General features: G+C 45.1%; 1 protein-coding gene across 1 annotated transcript in view; it reads left to right on the top strand.

Moving 5' to 3' along the window:
* Positions 1-8,725: 8,725 nt before the first annotated feature.
* The window catches only part of SYNPR (synaptoporin), a 104,379-nt gene continuing 94,671 nt past the window's right edge, over positions 8,726-18,433 (top strand). Inside the window, exons 1-2 of the mRNA XM_064667307.1 lie at positions 8,726-8,842; positions 8,939-9,004. Of these exons, the coding sequence (XP_064523377.1) occupies positions 8,825-8,842; positions 8,939-9,004 (84 nt within the window). The 5' untranslated portion in view covers positions 8,726-8,824. The remainder of the gene's footprint in view (positions 8,843-8,938; positions 9,005-18,433) is intronic.

Here is an 18,433-nt window from a genome sequence, read left to right as displayed (position 1 = left end):
AACATACAAGAGGGAGAACAGAAAGAAAGAAGATGCTGCAGAATTCCCTTCTGCTACTATTTTTTAAGGTCTCAAAACTCAAGATTTTTGACATTTCTAAGAAAAATGACCTTCAACAAGAAAAGAAAATTTATTTCACTTAGGAGGCACATAGCTATAAAGATGACTAAACCAGGAAACGCTCAGCAGATCTACACAGACTTTGGAATAGCTCTGTCCATAAGCCACTGCTGCCTAATGCGAAGCCCTACCTACCACTGTCATTTACCTAAAAAAATCAGCCAGTAGCCCCCCTGGCCTTTCCCACCCCCTGCTGATTGACTTAACAAAGCCTCTGGGAGGAGCAAACTCAATATAACCTTTCGCTCCAGCAAAGCCTTTTCTACCTTCTGCTCAACTGCAGCTATTTGGGATTTTTGTGATGGGCTGTGCCTGCTTTCTTTTTAATTCCTGTTTTGCTTATATCTCTGGGTTTTTTAATTCCTTTTTATTATGTTTCCATCCCCATTTTTCCACTTCAGTTTTCCTGCTGCTTCTTCTGTTTGGTCACACCCTTTCACCATGGTTTTTTTGTTAGTGGTCCCTGCCCGCTCTCTGTCCTGCAGGGTGTCCTGGTGTTTCTCTTTCCAGTAAAGGAGTGGGCTTCAAGTTCTTCAAAACAAAAAATAGTCACCTTCTCTGCAGCTTCAAGGACTGATGGGTTGTGTTTGGGCAACTCTGAAAGGGTGTTTCTAACCAGATGTGAAGGCTAATTTATCCTCATGAAAACTGGGTGTTGGTTGGTAAGTAGGAATAATACACTGGCTAGCTCTGTGTCTTACAGCCCTTAAGTAATGACTTCAGGAGTATTAATTAGACTCCTTTGGAAACTGAGAGGAGGAGCTTTCCCCTTTCACACTGTCCCTGGGGCAGAGGAGAGCCTGGCCAGGGTTTGACCAGTAATGAGGGTTCAGTCTCTGCTCTACCTTTTTAGGCACCTGTGAAGCTTCTGTGAATTCTTTGGTGCAAACTTGGACTTCAGTGCAGCCCATTTTGGGCTGAGGAGAGCTGGTTCTGTGCTGGGGGAGCTGCACCTCTCCCTCTGAGAGCCCCGCAAGGCGCAGTACCACGAGGAAAAATGAACTCAACACGCTGATGAAATGGGCAGTAAAAAGTGCCTTTTTTAATTTTATTTTTAATTTTTCCACAAACCTCAAAACCAATTTTTTTTCCTTCTAAATCCAATTTGATGAAACACAAATTTAAAAACACACAATCCTAGGAGGAGGGAATGGATTTCAGTGTTCTCAACAGTACTATAAATAGTACGTCAACAACCAGCAAGACTGTTGCAACAGCTTTAGACAGATTGTGGATCTGAAGGAAATTCAGATGATGTTTAGCATGAGAAAAGGTTATTATATTAATTGTTTTGAAAAGGAAAGTCTCTGGTTGACTTTTCAAATTATCTATTGTTATAAAAAGTTCACTTTATGACATTAGTAAATCTCCTGTTTTGAGGTGCTACTAATAATCTGATTTTGGCACATGCTGGCAAACTATTCATACTGTTAGCAAAATTTCCAATTAGATCCAGAAAATACCTTATTAAAACCTGAAGGTTTACAGCACTGTTTCTTGCTCAACCCCAAAGCCTGAGAAAGCAATTGGGAAAACTGTAGTCAGCGTGAGGAAAGCAAAGATAATGTGTGAATTGCCTTCAAGGAGAGCAAGAGTGGGGGCTGATGTTCAGGGATGTTATAGGCAGTCATTTTGAGAGCTGTAGATTCTTGCTTTCCCATAATTTACACTTGTCTAGTTCATTTTATGTTTCTGATGCCCAAAAGCAGGATGCAGAGAACTGCTCATTTCCTAAAAGTTTTTTGAAATCTTGTTGCAGATGACAGGAACTGGTGCTGTGCTTAGAACTTTTCCATCCACCCATCAAATACTAATTAGGTGTCTTTTACAAGAACATCCAAGTGGGTCACTGTCTTTAATGCGTTGCATGCCCAGGCTTCCACCAGTGAAACCTGCTGAGTATTTTGATCTGATTTGGAACATCCCCCCTTGCTACTGTGACCTTGCCTGGGCTGCACACCAGATGATGCTTTGCCTCTCAGCCTGGCCTCATCTGCAGCCCTGTGCTTGGGGCACCCTCTGGAAAGGATGACGTGAGCTTGAATTTTCTCTGGCTGGAGAAGAGACTGAATTTTTCTCACATGGTTTGTGTGAGAGCTGAAACCAGCAAGTAGCAGTTTTAAGGAGAAGGAGCTGCTGTTGCTCTCCGAAGGGATGGGGCACCAGCTCCTACAGTTCCAGGCTGTGGGTGCACATGGAGTTAGATGGGTTACCCTTGGAGGGTCAGGAAGTTTGGGATGTTTCCTATCCTTTCCATTTTTATTAGCTATCTTGCACCTTCCAACTTGCAGGGCTGTGCTGATGTGAATTTGGGGATTTCGGTGAATTTGTTTTTTCCACTTTGTGTTTTGAGAGATTTGCACCTACTGTGCTGTCAAAGCTTTAATCCAGACTGAGAGAGGCAAGTAAATACTCCCCTGGCAAGGAAAGAACAGGGGAGATACCTTTTGGGATACACAGATGTGCATGCAGTATGCCTGCCTCATCCCTTCCTGAGCATGTAAGTAGTGTGCATGTGCTTTATACCAGCACTGAGGAGCGAAGTTTGGGTTTGTGGTATTTCTCATTCAATCCTGGAGCTGGCAAAGTAGGTCCTCTCCACCACTGGCTAACCCTGACCCTCTAATTCCTTACCCTGAAAAGAGATTTTTCTCTTGCAAAACAGCAGCAAGGCAGGTTTAGGGTTTGGCTGTTGCTCTGGTGCCCTAAACGGGCATTGGGCCAGGGCACAGTATGGATGTGTGGGTGTGTCCCTCATGGGGCTGAGACACCTGATGGCATCATCTCCATGCAGGGTGCGGTACAAGCCCCTTCCTCTGTGGTTATCCCAGAGCAGCTCAGGCTTCTGCAGCTGTTCCTTGGAGCCAGTGCACTGACATTTTTCCCTCTTCCTTTAAGGAAAAAAAAAAAAAATCTAGCATTTAAACATTTGCTTTGGTAAAGGATGAAATGGAAAAGTAGGTCGGATTTGAAGGATCCCAGCCCTGACAGTGTCCCTTCTAGAGCTCCAGACCCAGGTTTTTGGAGAGAGACAGAATATGACTGCAGCGGTGCTTCTCACGCTCATTTGTGCTCTTTGTGTTCTTGTGTACAAAATCACCCTCAAAATGCCCAGGACAAATTATATGCCCATGATTTTAAGGGAAGGATTTCGTTACCAGCAATGTGTTTATGAAATGAAGCTATCCCTGTTCAGCTCATTTGAAACTTAGCTGGATTTTACCAGGAAGTGAGGTTATTTTTTTCCTTTTAAATAGTCTAAGCTAAATTAGCTGGAACCTAATTACAGAATGCTTTTGATTAAAGCCAGACAATGTGCTCTGGAAGCTAGGATCAAAAATGACAAGACTGGATGGCAGAGAAGGATTAGGAAGGAAAAAGAAAATGACTGATTAATTTTTAAAATCAAATCAGGATCGCTTTTTGTACATGGAACTAAGGTTGCAGCCAAGTCAGGCAAACCTTTTGGACTAGAAGAAACTTGACTTTAGATAATATGATTTTTAATTTCATTTCACAGACACATAACTGAAATCCAAAGAGAAACACCAGAGACTATTTCTGCAGCTATTCTTAGAGATCAGAAGAGAAATAATTGCGAGTCTTGTGTGAGATCTAGAAATCTTATTAAGACAGTTTGACTTGTAGACATGATACTTTTGGTCAACATCAGCTGTGCAACCAAACAGCTGGCTGCTCTTGCCTTAATCACTGAACCTTTAGAAAGTGCTCCATAATTATTTGCATACCATACTCTGAAAATAACTCTGCTTAAAGAAATTGTGCATGTTGCTAGCAAAACAAATGCTGATTCAACAAAGCTCCTTTCAAAAATACTTCTGTACCTTTAGCTTAATAATGAGCAATGGCCTCATTGCTCTACTGATTTGAATCCTGAAGACTTTTTGTTGTTTATCTGGCAACACATTGAGATGTGCATTTTTTTCCAAGCTATTTTGCTCTGAAACAAGCACATGCTTGTATGCAGACTTTATTCAGCTTCCAAGGATGGAATATTCTGCAGTACTGTGGCATTTCAGTTATTGACCTTAACATACCGTGGGTGGGTATTGATGTCCATGCTTGGCCCTATCATCTTCACCCAGGGAAAACTGAGAAATGAAGTTCCTTTGGAAATTAGGCTTATGAAGGGTTATTTTTAGGTAGAGGTGCAGACCTAGAATTTGAAAATGGAATGAGGGGGGAATCTCATGGGTGTTGGAAAATGTGGTAGAGAAGCTGGCTGGGACCTAAGGGACAGAGACTGGTCTCTCCCATGGTTTGACATATGTGATTCCTGGTCACATGGAAAGCAATTCTTGGCTATCCCAAGGCCTCCTATTTTGTTGTTCTTCTGTTATTAAATTTTAGAGTGAATACACCAAACAAATGAAGTCAAGTGATGAAATAACTGGCAATTGGCTTTGGGATGGGTGGTGTGAACTCTCCTGTGCCAGGGAAAAGGTAAAAAGCTCCCTGGTGCAGAATACAGCCCCAGGGGAAAATATTGTAACCTAATCAAAATGACTGGGATGTTTAAAAACAACAGAAAGATCCAAGAGATGGCACCAAGCTCTCCCTTTCTGGGGATAATGTATTGCAAGCAAGTTTGACGGTGACCCCGAGAGGATGAACTGACCCTCAACAGTGTGGATCTTGAGAAGAGTGACAGGTAGAGTGTGAGACTGAGGCCTGGCTGGAGCTGGGAAATCTGGTGTGCTAAGTGCCATATGGTCCTCCTAGCGCGTGTGTGAGACCTCATTTCCACACCCAACTGCTCACAAAAAAATTGCACTGGTGCTATCACCAGTTGCCTCAAACTCGCTTCAAACTGGGTGACCCCACCATCTGGTCCTTGCTGCTGCAGCCTGGATGACCTACGGGTCATAGGCTTCATGCTTTGCCACATGCAAGGGGAGATGCATTTTGAACTATTTACCCTTTGTAGGTAAGTGTGCACACACCTGTATGTAGATACACCTGCCTCACACTTAATATCCAGCCTAGCAGAACAGGAGGCCAACCCTTACCATTTCCCCATCAGCAGACAGAAGTAAGATTTAAATCAAAGATGTCCAAGGAAAAACAAATCCCCACTGTCCTTTAGAGCCCCTCAAGGTTGGTACAGCTCTGCCTGATGCAGCCCTGGACAGGGGCAGCATCTCTACCATCCCTGAAGTTAGTGTCCCTGTCTTGCAGTGGCTGTTTTTTCCATTCCCACAGGCACAATCTGACCCAGAGCCATGTGCTCTGGAGAGGTGCTGGCACAGCCATGCTTGCATTGATCCAGTGTGTCTGCAGTCCATGGGTGTGAAGCAAAAGCCTGAATTCACTTGGCCTGGTGCTTGGAGGACACTAGGAAATTATTTACCATGGGTTTAGGCAGACCAGGAGAAGTTGAATATGTCTTTTGGTATAGCCCTGAGAGAAAACCTTTCCAAGGTAAAATTGAGAGGTTGGCACATATTGAGGCTTTTTCTGCTGGTGCACAACATCTAACAGATGCAGCTCTTACACTTGCCATTAACCAGGGAAACTTCCCTCCCTCTACCCAAGTGAAAAATCAGGGCATGTGCTTCCTAGAAACAGGAAAGAAATAACTGCATGTAGTTGGACAAAATGCTAATCCTGAAATTAGGACTTCCACTAAAGCTGCACTAGTGTCCTGTGGGGGGACTTTGGCCCCCAGCAGTGATGCAGGACTGGCATTGCTGTTTCCTCTGCAGCACTACTGGACCCTTTTCAAGGAAAGGAAAGAGTGGATGGCTCCTGCCTTTAGGAGGTACACTCATTGTGAGGTTCTGTCCCTATGAAACACTTTGGGTCTCTCTAGGCTATTTTTCATTTATCACAGATACTTGCAACTGCACCTCTGTGGCTTTTTGTGACTTATGTGTATCAAGCCCAGTCATCCAGGTGTGAGAAGAGTGAATATAATGTAGCATTGCTGGGGTACAGCTTCTTGCTGTATTGCCAGTAATTGCAAACATATCATCTCTGCTAATCTGAACATACATTTCAGAGTGTGTTTTATTACGTGGGATCAAAAACGTGTGGAGTTTTAACATCATTTTCAGAGCAAGGTTTGTACTAAGAGGCTCAAGAACTGGGAGGGAGATGCTCTTACTTCTGAGCTGACTGGAATGGTGTCTACAGAGAGCAGCTGGGAAAGCCAGAGACACACTGCCATATCAAAGAACAAATGCTAATAGCCATCTGGAATAGTTAATAATGGTGTGAAGAGGCACTGAACACTGACTATAAACTCAGGTTGCTGCCATGGTTCTGCAAGGATTTCCAGCCACAGGAGGAGCTGAGCCCTCCACAGGAGGGATGGCCGAGCACTTAAGAGCACCAAAGTGAAATACAGTGGGATGGTATCTGCTGAAACCACAAGTGTGCTGAGCTAGAGAACAATGGGGAAACCATCCCAGTTGGCAAGAAGGCCTGACCTGGCAGTGGTGAAGGTTTTAGCAATATTTGCTTTTGTTTTTCTGTCTTTGACAATTGTTGAAAACTGAAGTTTAAGTGCTACTAATATCTCAGGCTTATAATTGGAGGTAATTAATAAAGGGTTAGTGAATTAGACTTCCAGTTTTCCATGGCAGTCAATGGAGATGGGGCATATGTCTTTTTCCAGAATACACTACTAATAAAATTAAGGAAAAAAAGATTCTCCACATCTTCCCTAGTCTACTGCTCAGTTATGCCTTTACTAAATGTTTCAGCATTTTTTTGAATCTCTCAGGAGGTTTTTGAACTGCTTCAATACATCCACAGCTGTAAGTCTCTCCATGAAAGAAGCCTATTAAAGGAAACAGCACATGAGAGTCACAGTAAACAGCAAGTGATGAAACTTCCCACAGCCGACGGTTTTGTTGGTGGGAATACCAGATACCAGAGCTGGAAATCTCTGCAGGAATGAGCATGGTTACCCTGCTGCTCTTGGGGACTGGACTAATTTGGAGGCAATGATATTTGTGGGTCCCTTCCAACTCAGGATATTGCATGATAATTTCTTCTTCAGGCATGAGAGCTGAAGGCAGGTGGCTTGCAGTGTGGCATCTCTGCACCAGTGAGAGAAGTCCTGGATGAACGTCAGAGGGATAATTGTGTGTCCCTGCCTGCTTGTGACTCTTGGAGGCTTAGGGGTGCTCTGCCCTCATGCTTCTGTGAAGTTACTGGAATTGCTGAGAAGTGTTTTGTATTTCCTAGAGGTTGTTATTTACCAAGCACACTTGGTAACGTTTTGTAAGGAAAAATTATTCTTCTCCTAGGGCAGAAAGAAAGCAGGGCATAAAAACAACAGTTTTAAATCGAAAAAAAATTAAATGTAATGGTAATTCTGGCCTCAAAGATAGGTTTGATATGGTAAAAGAAATTATTTAAGCTAAAGAAAAATCTGAACCCAGTGCCACCACTATCATAGACTTCAAGTGGGTTTGTTTCAGATATATGACTTTGACACAAAATTGTTTGCCTCAAATTCCAGTGAAAACTTCACAAATTTATCTTCACCCTGATGCATCTTGTTTACTCCAAGAATACATTTATCTTGTTGTTTTGTTTTGGTTTTGGTTTGTTTATTTGTTTGGGTTTTTTTAGATAGCGATTCAGTTTCAGCAAAACTAATTGACTTATTAAACTTTTGCAGATGGCTGATTCCTTACAGGGCATAAAAGCTTCAGGTATTTTTTAGGCAGATCTCTGACCTACTTACAGCCCAAATCCTATTTGAGCACCGGTGTCCTTCTGGTGGCACAACTGGTTATCAGGGTGGCAGTTAAGTTGAATATGCAAATGTTTGCAGAGTCGGGGCCTAAATCTATTTGGTGTTTTACTGTTAAATGGGGTGATGGATTTGTACCCTGAGCCTTAGCTGGGGCAGGAACTCACTCCATCACAAAATCCTCACTGTAGTGTTTTAATGTCACAAGGACCTGGAAACGCTGTCAGTGAGTGTGGATGTACACAGGGAACCTCTGCTCCTGCCAGGCTGTGCCACCCAGGATGTACTAGAATTATTAAGGCTCTGCTGGGAAACGAGGCCAGGACAACAGCAAGAGAGAAAACGCTGTTCTGCTGTCAAGGAAATGCTCGAAAAGCAGGAGGGAGTGAGGGCTGGGAGCGCAGAGCTGCAGCCCTGTGGCCGCGGGGGCGGCGGGCGAGTTCGTCCCGGGAGGGCGAGAGGGGACGGAAGGACAGGGGGCGGTGGGTGCCATCCCTTAAAATATGAATAGTTTCTGTGCGGGCGGTGAGGAGGCAGTTTGTTTTCTTCTTTCTTTCTTTTTTTTTTTTAAATTTATTTATTTATTTATTATTTTCCCCGACGTCTTCCTTCTCCTTCCCGCCCCGAAATAATAATTCTAAAAAATATATATATTTAAAAATAATATTAATCAAAAAGCAATACTAAATTAAAAAATAATACTGATTTTAAAAAACGATAATAATTAAGAGGAAAAAAAAAAATAACGCCGATCCAAAAAGTGTCGGAGCGGCTGCCCGGGGCCGGGGCGGCTCCGCGGGGGCAGCGGGCGGGGGCCGGGGCGGCTCCGCGGGGCGGTGCGGGGGGCGCGGGCCCCGCCCGGCTGCTCCGCCCGGCCTGCGCGGGGGCAGCGCCGCGCATCCCGGCTGGCGGGCGGGAGGCTCCGCTCCGCTCGGCTCCGCGCCGCTCGGCTCCGCTCCGCGGGGCTGCGGCGCCATGGAGGCGGTGGACCAGGTACGCGGAGCCCCGCGGGCGGTGCGGGGTGTGGGAGCGCGGAGCGGGCGCGGTGCTGACCCTTCTCTCTCTGTCTCTCTCTCTCTCTGCCCGCAGCTCGCCTCCGCGGGCACTTTCCGCGTGGTGAAGGAGCCGCTGGCCTTCCTCCGGGTGCTCGAGTGGGTGAGTCCGAGGCGTGGGGGGTGTCGGGGGGGCTGTCCCCAAAGTGCGCGCCCCGCGGAACAGGTGGGAGCTGGGCCGGGCTGGCGACAGGGACGCGGGGGCTGGGAACAGGGACACGGGGCTGGAGACTCGCGTCCTACAGCGCTTGTGGCCGGCGGGGCGGGCTGGGGGCTGGGTTTGTGGGTGCGCCCCCCCTCATCCTTGTGCTGGCTGTAAACGAATTAAAAAAAAAAAAGAAAAGCGAGGAAAATAAAATCCTCATTATGCATTTAGCAAACTTGTCTCTGGGCCGAGCGGGGAAGGAGGCAGATAATTGGTGTGCGGAGCAATGTCACTGTGTGTTGCTCTGATGCTCATTCGTAGTGAAGTCTGCAGGTCAAATGACATCCATCGCCAGTAGGTCTGCGGGAGCAGAGAGCCTCTCTGAACGGAAAGTTCAGAACATGTCATGGAGGATTAATCACATTCCCCTAACGCCGACTGGCTGGGGAATTATGTAAGCCGCGTATTTTGGGGGGCGCGTCCCCGTGCGGGTGCGTTTATCCACATGTTCGCACCCGCCGCGCGCAGCCCGGCCGCGGGGTGCCTGCCAGGGGGTGTTTTGGCGTGCTGGGGGCAGCTGCTCGCCCCGGACCCTGTGTCTGCTCACCAGCAGCAGCTTCTCTTCCCCTCTGGGCTCCTCGAAGCACCGGGTCCCATGGAGCTGGGTTATGGGGATGTGGTGGAGCCATGGGCCTGGGATGAGGGGGGCCCACAATGGGGTCACCTGGATGTGGTGCTGGATGGATGGACGAGGTCCCTTTCATTCCTAGCCCAGAGCTCCACAAACCCACATGGTGCTGCTGCTCCTGCTTCGAGGAGAAGTCAGGACATCCGGGGGCTGAGCCCCAGCCACTGATCTGAGGGTGCTTCAGCCACTCTGCAGTGCTCGCCGTGGGGCAGAAGAATGGGGAGCAAAGCTATTCCTATGGCAAATAGTCACTGGGAGTATGGTCTTTTGGCTGTCTGCCTGATGAGGCAATGTCTGGTGGAAATTGGGAAGCAAGCTCTTCCGGGAAGGGCTCTGTACTGGTGGGCATGGGCTGTGCCCTCAAGGAAGCTGATGGCCCGGGTCGGTGCATTGACATCCTCGGGACAGTGAGTGGGAACTCTTCTCCTGGCAGTTTCCTGGGTCTGTAACTTCTTCCAACAGCCAAATACAAAAGCTGCCTTTGTCATGGTTGGAAGCCACGTGTAGAACTCTTCTGGCTGGTTTAAGTGCACATGGCTTGTCTGTGTACATGTACATGCACACACGGTATGTAAAGAGAGCTCATCTGACACGGCCAAGGTGTGCCCGTCCTTGGCAATATGGGAATGTGGGACAAGGGTGCAGAGTGTGTTAACATTTGAGATGATCTGAGAAACTACTTTTTCTCCTTTTGACATGTATGTGTAAGTAGAATTAAGCATATTTTAGTGTATGATGTTTCAGATTTTTTTTTTTAATATACTTGAAAGGCTTTTTGGATTATGCAAATTCCATCTCTGTTCAATTAATCTTGTTGCTCCCATCTTCTTTCTCTTCTTACCATGCCTCCCAACTGCTATTCCACCTCTCCCTACCATCTCTGGTCTTGACTAACTGTCCATCTCTCCCTCAAACTCTTTTTATCAGCCTAATCATAATTTTAAACTTTAAAAGAAGACCAAATGCTCCAACCAATTCTGTGTCCACTTCCATGTCCCCCGGCAGCCTTGCAGACCTCGTTGCACTTGGTCAGAACAGTCAAATTACACCCTTTAACACCTCCCACTTGAGTCCTAGATTGCATCTGCAGAGAAATAAAGTTCATAGCCCAGCTGGTGACGCAGCAGTTCTGGGTGTTGGGTGGCTCTCATGCCTGGGGGGAGGCTCTGTGGTGTTGCAGCACAGATGGCAGAGCTGTGGGGGCTCCTTAGAAAGGCTGGTAGGGTGGAGGTGGTGCAGGCTGAAAATGTCCTCAGCTGGTCCAGGCAGTCCAGCCTTGAATTTATGCTCTCGTTTGGGTTGGCTCACAGTGGTTCTGGGGTGAGCATGTCTTTATTCATAAACCTCTTGTACAGTGATGCTGTTGAAACTTGTGTGTTTGTGAGTGCAAACATTTGCAGGTCTGGAGGCAACCGAGGTGGCTGTAGGTTTCTCAGGTGTGAAACTGTAACTGTTGAAGAATTAATCTGTGTGCGGATACCAGTTTGCCTGAAGTCTGGCTCAGGCATCATGGACCTCTATCTTGAGCAGCAGGGACCTTATCTGACCTTCTTCAATCTCCTGCTTTGACTGTCACCTAACACCCAGAGAGAAGCTGCTGAGATAAGAATGATTCTTGAATATTCACAGCACTGTAATATGTTTTCATTTGCATTTCCCATGTACTCTGTAATCTTATTTTCAGCCAAGAAATTGCATTTAGAAGCCATTAAGAGGCAACATTGGCTCAAGCCCAGGAAAGGTTAAGAGAAAGAAAAAAGTCCAAGGAGTGACTTGCAGCAAGTAAGCAGAAGTTGCATTTTTTGAACTCTACCTTGGCAATAAAGTTTGTGGATCACAAATCTGAGCTTGGAAAACGACACACAGCTGTACTGGGTGAGCCCTGGGTGTTTCCAGCTTTGAGTCAACTCTGGCTTCATGGCATGTGCTGGGGGCAGGGAAGAGCTGTTTAAAAGCTGTATTTGTTCTTGCTTCTTTTTATTCCCTTGGCTGTTACTCCACAGATCTTTGCATGAGAAGAGTGTTCTTCTGAAGCTTATTTCTCATGATAATCTACTGTGGCACTACAACTAGTAGCAATGTCACAAACACTCTTACAACTTCACTTGAGAAATGATTCTCTTATCCATGCACCTGACAATAATGAATAAGGAAGGATGAAAGAGAAGAAATATGTTCATTTGTCTCCCTGGATTAATTTCAGTCCTGCAACTCTCTGGATGTGTTTAGACTGTTTTTACTGGGGTCCACAAAAAGTGAGCAAGACAAAGCAAGTTTGTCACTTTTGGTCTATTTGTTTTGCAGTTGCTGCCTCTGTGGAGCCCTAGAAAAGGAAATTAAGTGAAAAGCAGGGCTCTGCCCTTGCAGTGTGGTGGGTATAGGAACTACCTCGTGTAATCAGGTTGTTACCGGCAAATATATTTTTGTAAAAATGGAAACTTTGTATCCCTGGGCTGCGGTTTTTAATTACCTCTGTGAATTGCCACAAACAACTTTCTTCCTGCAAACCCAAAGCAACCTGATATTTGTCCTGTTTCCATGTGAAGTAACAGGAGCTGCAGCGCTGTCCTTAATGCCTTTCCCTGTATTCCATCATAAATAGCAAGGATGTAGAAACTCCACCATTTTGCCAGTCAGGAGGTGCTGTGATTGCCTTGATGATTATCTACAGGTTGGTGTTTTAAAATACCTTGCTATGAGCTCCCTGCTCCACCAGCTTGCAGCCCTGTCTGGTCTGGTATGGGCAGAACAGAGGGATGTTTTTGGCACAAAGGCCATACAGTAACTCTGTCTAAGCCGGTGCTGTTTTTATTTGGGCACATGTGAATCATTTATGTTGCAGGACAGATCTCATGGATGCTGTGGGTTTTCTTGATAGGACAACTTGGAAGTGGACATTAGGGTGATCGGTGAACCCAAATGTGTCTGAGGAATTGTTTTAATTCTTGTGCAGAAAAAAATACATTCCAGACATTGCATGAGTGGAGTTCATCACTGCTCATGAGTATCTTCATGGGTTGTGCCACAGAGTTCCAAAGCATTGCAGGGCCTTTGGACAGCAAATCTCTGGTGGAAATTGCACAGAGGTGGTTTGAAAAATCTGTGTGTAGTGTACATGGACTGAGCTAACCTTGCTTTGCTTCGTTGCCTTCACACTGTGATCATTTGACTGGTGAGACAGGAAAAAGGCCAGGCTGCTGCCTGTCTGGCAAGAGTCAAGCTTGCTTTGATTGTATAGATTCTGAAAGGGTTAGCACCCCTTGCCTTGCAAACAGATGCGTATTTGGGAGGCAAAGGGAATCTGAATCTTGAAAGACTGATGATAAGTCTTGTCTTTTGTCGTAGTGCTGATTGCTCATCTGGCCATGGCTTTTGTTGGATTATATTTGCATGCATATGAATGGACATAAGTAGCTGCATGTTTTCAAGTGTGCCCTAGAAAAGCCTAAATATCTTGAGATGCTGAAAATAAATGGAAAAGAAATAAGAAGGTAATGCTTGCGTGAAAGCATGTGTGATTAGTAGTTTGCTCTGTATAGTTTATTATGGGCCTGAAATATTTTATAGTTGCTTGATAGTCTTCATCACATTTGCTTATGTTTGTTTTTTTGTTTAACCAGAAGGCTGCTGTCTACTCTGGCGTGGGCAGAGACTTTAGGTGATGGAGCAGGGTAACCTTGCTGAAGCTTAATGCTCTGTGGATGCAAGGTGGAAGAGTTGAGTGTTTGATCTTCTCTACCCTCATATTGAAAGAAAAACCTTCAAAAAAGTAATATTTCTTATTGCCTGCTGATGTTGCTTATGCAGTGCCAGGATCAGTTGCTGCATTTGGTGTTCGGACCATCCATCTTGATGTGTAAGATACACAAACATGTATTGTCAGTTCTTTGATGCCTGCCTTGGGATACTTAGCTGTTCTTGAAACCTGGTCCCAGTTGCTACCTCAAAAGTCTTGTATATGTTGTGTCAGGTCAATAAAACATGTGCCACTTAATCAAAAAATGTAAATCCATTTCTATGGTATTTTAATATTAGAAAGATAATTACCGTGTAACTAACCCTTCTCTGTAAGCTGTCATTAATTGGATGATTTCTTATAGGCAGCTTAGCATAATGCATGCAAAATACACTGCAGCTCTGTACAGGCAAAAATTACCATGGTGAAACAACGGGATGTGAGTGTCCAAGAGACCTGAGCCAACAGGCTTCACCAGTCCTTGGCTTTGCACCTGCAACTTCTGAGCACACACCAGGGCATCGGTAATCTGCAGGCAGGGAACTCTGCTGGACAAGTTATTTTTGTTAGGAAGAACTGGGAGGTGGATTTTGCCATTAGACATCAGGCTCTGTCGTGTGTGATAGGAAGGAACTGAAAAGTTTTTGTAGTCTCACTGAAGGCAGATGTGAAAGCCATATGTAACTTTGCCAGTGGAACTGGGGTAAAGGCAGCAGAAGCACTAACTGTGCCTACATGGTGTTATACTTTGTGGTCTGAAAGTTGCAACTTCTGGGAATCTTGTGATTCTGAAACCTCTGCTTTTGATAAACCATATGGTTTTAGATCAAGGTAGCGGAAGAAGGATGCAAGCTCTAAAGACTGAAAAGCCAGAACAGAAGTGAAAGAGCAGGAAATCTGTCTTGTGATCCCATGGATTTACACAGTCTGCTTTGCTGTTCACATGCATGTTTATCTGCATGCATATCTTCTTGGAAACTGAGAACTGTGCTCATCAAAGTTGCTGTTAAAATAGTACAAATTCTGGTACAGGGAAAGATAAAAGGTCAGCAGGGCCTGGCCACATTGCAAATGAATGACATCTTTCATCTGGAAAGTGCCTACCATTTTCTACTTAGGCTTGTGTTTTGGTCGTGGAAGAGCTTATTTTAAAAGGTTGCCTAACAATTAATTTAAATCCTGATGATTCTCAAGCAGCCCAGAGTGCGACTTGGTATAAAATAGTTATGTAGAATTAGCACATATGGTTGAGAGACAGGGCTCCAGGAGGAAGGACTTTTTGGAGTTATGTGCTGCTGCTGTGGAAATACCTGAGTGAAACTGGTAAAGTCTCATGGTAAGCCATTTTGATGGCTGCCATTATCCAAGTGTGGCTGTTTGAAGCATTAGGAATAGAAGATGAGGAAAGAGACTCATTAATGCTAAATTTGATTATATATGCAAACCAGGTTTCTATGACAAGAGGAACAAAAATGATCTGACTTTCAAACTAGCAAGAAGATGTGTGGAGATAGAGGGTTCTGCCATTAGACAAACACAGTTAAAGTCTCCTTGACAATTTTTATGAGGGCAATGTTTCAGTCATCACTCCTGTAAATCAGCATCTGCATAATTGGAGCCCCGGGTAAAAGCCCTGCATGTTGACATCTCTGGATTCAGATGTTGCAGTCGGGGGAGGACAGGCTTGGAGGTGCTTCTGATAAAACCCTTCCATCATTTGGATGCTCTGGTCTCTGGCTTAACCAGGATTCATGGCACTCTGTGTGATCCCAAGGGGCAGGAGTCGTCCTGGTCGCTTGGTGAAGTTCTCCACTCTGCTCCAGGGGAGAGGACCTTCTCCTGACACAGGGGAAGGGGAGAGGCAGAAAGCAGGTAATGCTGGGCTCTGCACAGGGCTGGTGGTGGCACCTCTGCAAGCTCAGCTTTCCCCTTGGGCACCAAATAAAAGTGATTCTGTCTTAGTATGGTCCTGGGGTGCAGTGCGGAAAACAGCACTTAGCTGTCTGTCTGTCTGTCCAGCCCAGCAACTGCCAGAGGGGTCTTCATGGATTTGACTCTCGGGGGGGATCTACAGAGTGCTGTTAAGAACATTATAGAAAGGAACATACAGTGTGGAGGTGCTGCATTTAAGGTGTTTGTTCAAAGTGGCATATGTGCTGCAAAGTGTGACATAGTTGCTAAGGTGACAGCTTGCTTGCTTTTTGGCAAAAGCAAAAGAATACTGAATATAGGCAAACTGTAAGGTTTTGCTTTAATTTGAGCAGTTTTATCTTCTGGCCATGGTAGAGACTTCTCAGGTTTGTCTTTGGAAGCAGTGTTTTCCCATTCAGAAGACTTCACTTGGTTAGAAAAGCTAAGAGTGTTTCCCATTCTTAAGGAAAAGCTTAAATCTCATAAAATGGTGGGGATTCCAATTATTATAACTGTACTATTTATGGCATTGAAAGGCTTTGGTGTACAACGTTCATTTAAGTAAGGAAGTATTCTCTAGGGACATTTTGTATAAGCAAAAAATATTAGGTGTTCCCTCATTAGCAGCCTGTGCACATCCATGAGCACATGCACCAGAAGATTTTTGCATATAGTGTTTGCTTGCATTTGCAAAGTGCTCAAACCTAAGCTGGAATAGACAGTGAGGTGAGAACTCTTGTGGGTCAGGCTCTGAGGTTGGTTGTGATGAGATGGAACAGGGAGTCTTGTGTCGGACAGCTCGGGAACCACCACGGTGGAATATTTCCATAATGCTGCTAGGGGAGAAGGATCAGCAGAGGATTAGACTGATGTGGCCCCTCAGGAGAGGGGGTTTTCCAGATGAGCAGCCATCTGCGGCATGAAGCAAATGTTATGGACCTCAGTGTGGAGAGCAAAGCAGAAAGGTCTCACAAGACTAATGCCAAATTTGGTCCTTAAAGCAATGGGGTAAATGCAAGATCCAGGAAAATGGGTCAGAAAAGGCTGAAGTAATATGCTCATTGCCCTTTACTGTTTTACCTATCCTTTGTTTGTGATGTTCTGGTGGGTAGATAAATGTGTTTCCTGAGCAAGCTGTTCTATCTGTGCCTTTTCCAAAATGCCTTAGCATCTGGGAGAAGACTGTGTTGGAGGCAGAGCCTGTGGGAGCTACTGGGCTAATACTGTGGGGAGCAGAAAGCACTGCTTGCTGGGGGGAGCTCTGTGGGCTCCTGTTCCTGGATAAGTCCTGGTGCAGATACCCCAGCCCCCGTTTGTCAGGGACAGCACAAGGCAGAAGTTAGTGAGGATGTTTTCAGAGTGATCAGAAACCATAACACTCTACACAGAGAGCTTTTGCTGGGGGATTGGAAATACCTCTGATAAGAAGAGCCCAGTAAGCATCCTGATCACTAAGATGTACATTGGGAACGTAGTCTCCTGTGTCCCCATGTTAAGGAAGCAGGAGAAAAGCTGAAGCAGGAAGATTTCAATGAAGTGTTATATATTTTGAGATGAGAGGTGTACAGTCCCAGACCCACTGTCAGAAATAAATCTGATTTGGCTCTCTTGCAAAAGTCCCGACCTGTCAACTTGATCTTTATTCTATGAGAAATACGAGAGCCTGCTGCAAACAGCCTGTACTGAATATTCACTAGAAGTACTCAAAAACCTGAAGTATTGAGGGTGAAAGTCTGCCCCGAAGATTTCAAAAAGAATTGTTGCCCAACATGGGCAAGATCATTGATACATCAGGAAGTAATTTATACTAACACCTCTTCAGTAACCTTTTGAATTTCAAAGAGAAGTTTATTGTGTCAGTCCTTAGTCTTCCCTTTTCCTGATGTTAATGCTCTGCCCACATGTGGAATTTCTCAGGTGATGCAAATCCAAAGTATCTTTGGCTTGAAGTGATAAGCCTCAGTTCAAATCCTTTGTCACATGCATGTTGGGTGTTTGTATTGGAACCCCATGTTTGACACTGCATTTGATGATCTTCATAATATTAGCTGAAAAGCCTCTGTGATGTCCCAAATAATACCATAGAAGTAGCAAAATCTTCCTTGCTAGGTTCCCAAAAACCGAGGAGACAACTGGCTTCTTGGTTCAACCTCCTTGAAGTGGGCCCTATTAGGGCCTATGGCTGCCTCAAGCATTCAGATCAAAATACCAGGAAATATCTTACATTTATTTAACAAGCAAACTTGAGCCTTCCTTGAACTGTTTTCAGAAAATCTTCTCCCTGGCTGTGTGCTGGAGGTATGCTTGAAGCAAAATCAAACAAGTCCTCCATCTGTGTGTGAGTCTCAAACCACATCTTTGCTTACCCCTGCTCCTCCCATGCAGAGGCCGTGTTGCACACAAAAACTTATTGCTCTGTATCAGTTTTGTACCCCATTTAAAACAGCCTTTGTATGGAGAGAGGGGTGGCTTGAAGCAGTTGACTATGGCAAGGTCACACCCCTGTGGGTATCATTCCCCATTACAGTCCCAACAGGGGGGTATCTCATGCACAGCCCAGTAGGCTTAGGTTTGATACTGAAAATTGGCTTATTACTGCAGAATATGTATATTGCAATAATTATCCTTTGAAGTTGAGCCGTTTCTCCAAGTGCTTTTTTAGGGACTGTGCCTGAAAGCCAAAGCAAGCGTGGGATTCCCCCACCGCCGAATCCAGCAGCCGATAAATCCGGCAGAGCTCTCCTGATTGCCATCTCCAAGGGCAGTCAGCATGCTGGAATGGAATTAGGTCCCGGTTTGAAAGAGCACGCCTGCCAAAAAATTAAACAATGGATGCCTTCCTGTTTAATTTTAACATTTTAATTAAATTCTTTGCTGCTGTGTGCCTTTGATCTCTGCGAGCTGATATACGTGGTGTGTGCTGTTGTGTCGTAGCAGCGTTTTGTTCTAATCTTGCATGCAGACACGAGGATGCATTTGAGGATGGATAAAAGTGCAAAAGCTGCATACTGCCAAGTACTGAGCGCATTGCAAGCTGCCTTTTCCAACTGGT

Source organism: Pseudopipra pipra, chromosome 11 (assembly GCF_036250125.1).
Source record: "Pseudopipra pipra isolate bDixPip1 chromosome 11, bDixPip1.hap1, whole genome shotgun sequence".
In the NCBI taxonomy this organism is placed as follows: Eukaryota; Metazoa; Chordata; class Aves; order Passeriformes; family Pipridae; genus Pseudopipra; species Pseudopipra pipra.
The sequence above is the reverse complement of the archived record's forward strand: the minus strand, read 5'-3'. Positions and strand labels throughout refer to the sequence as shown.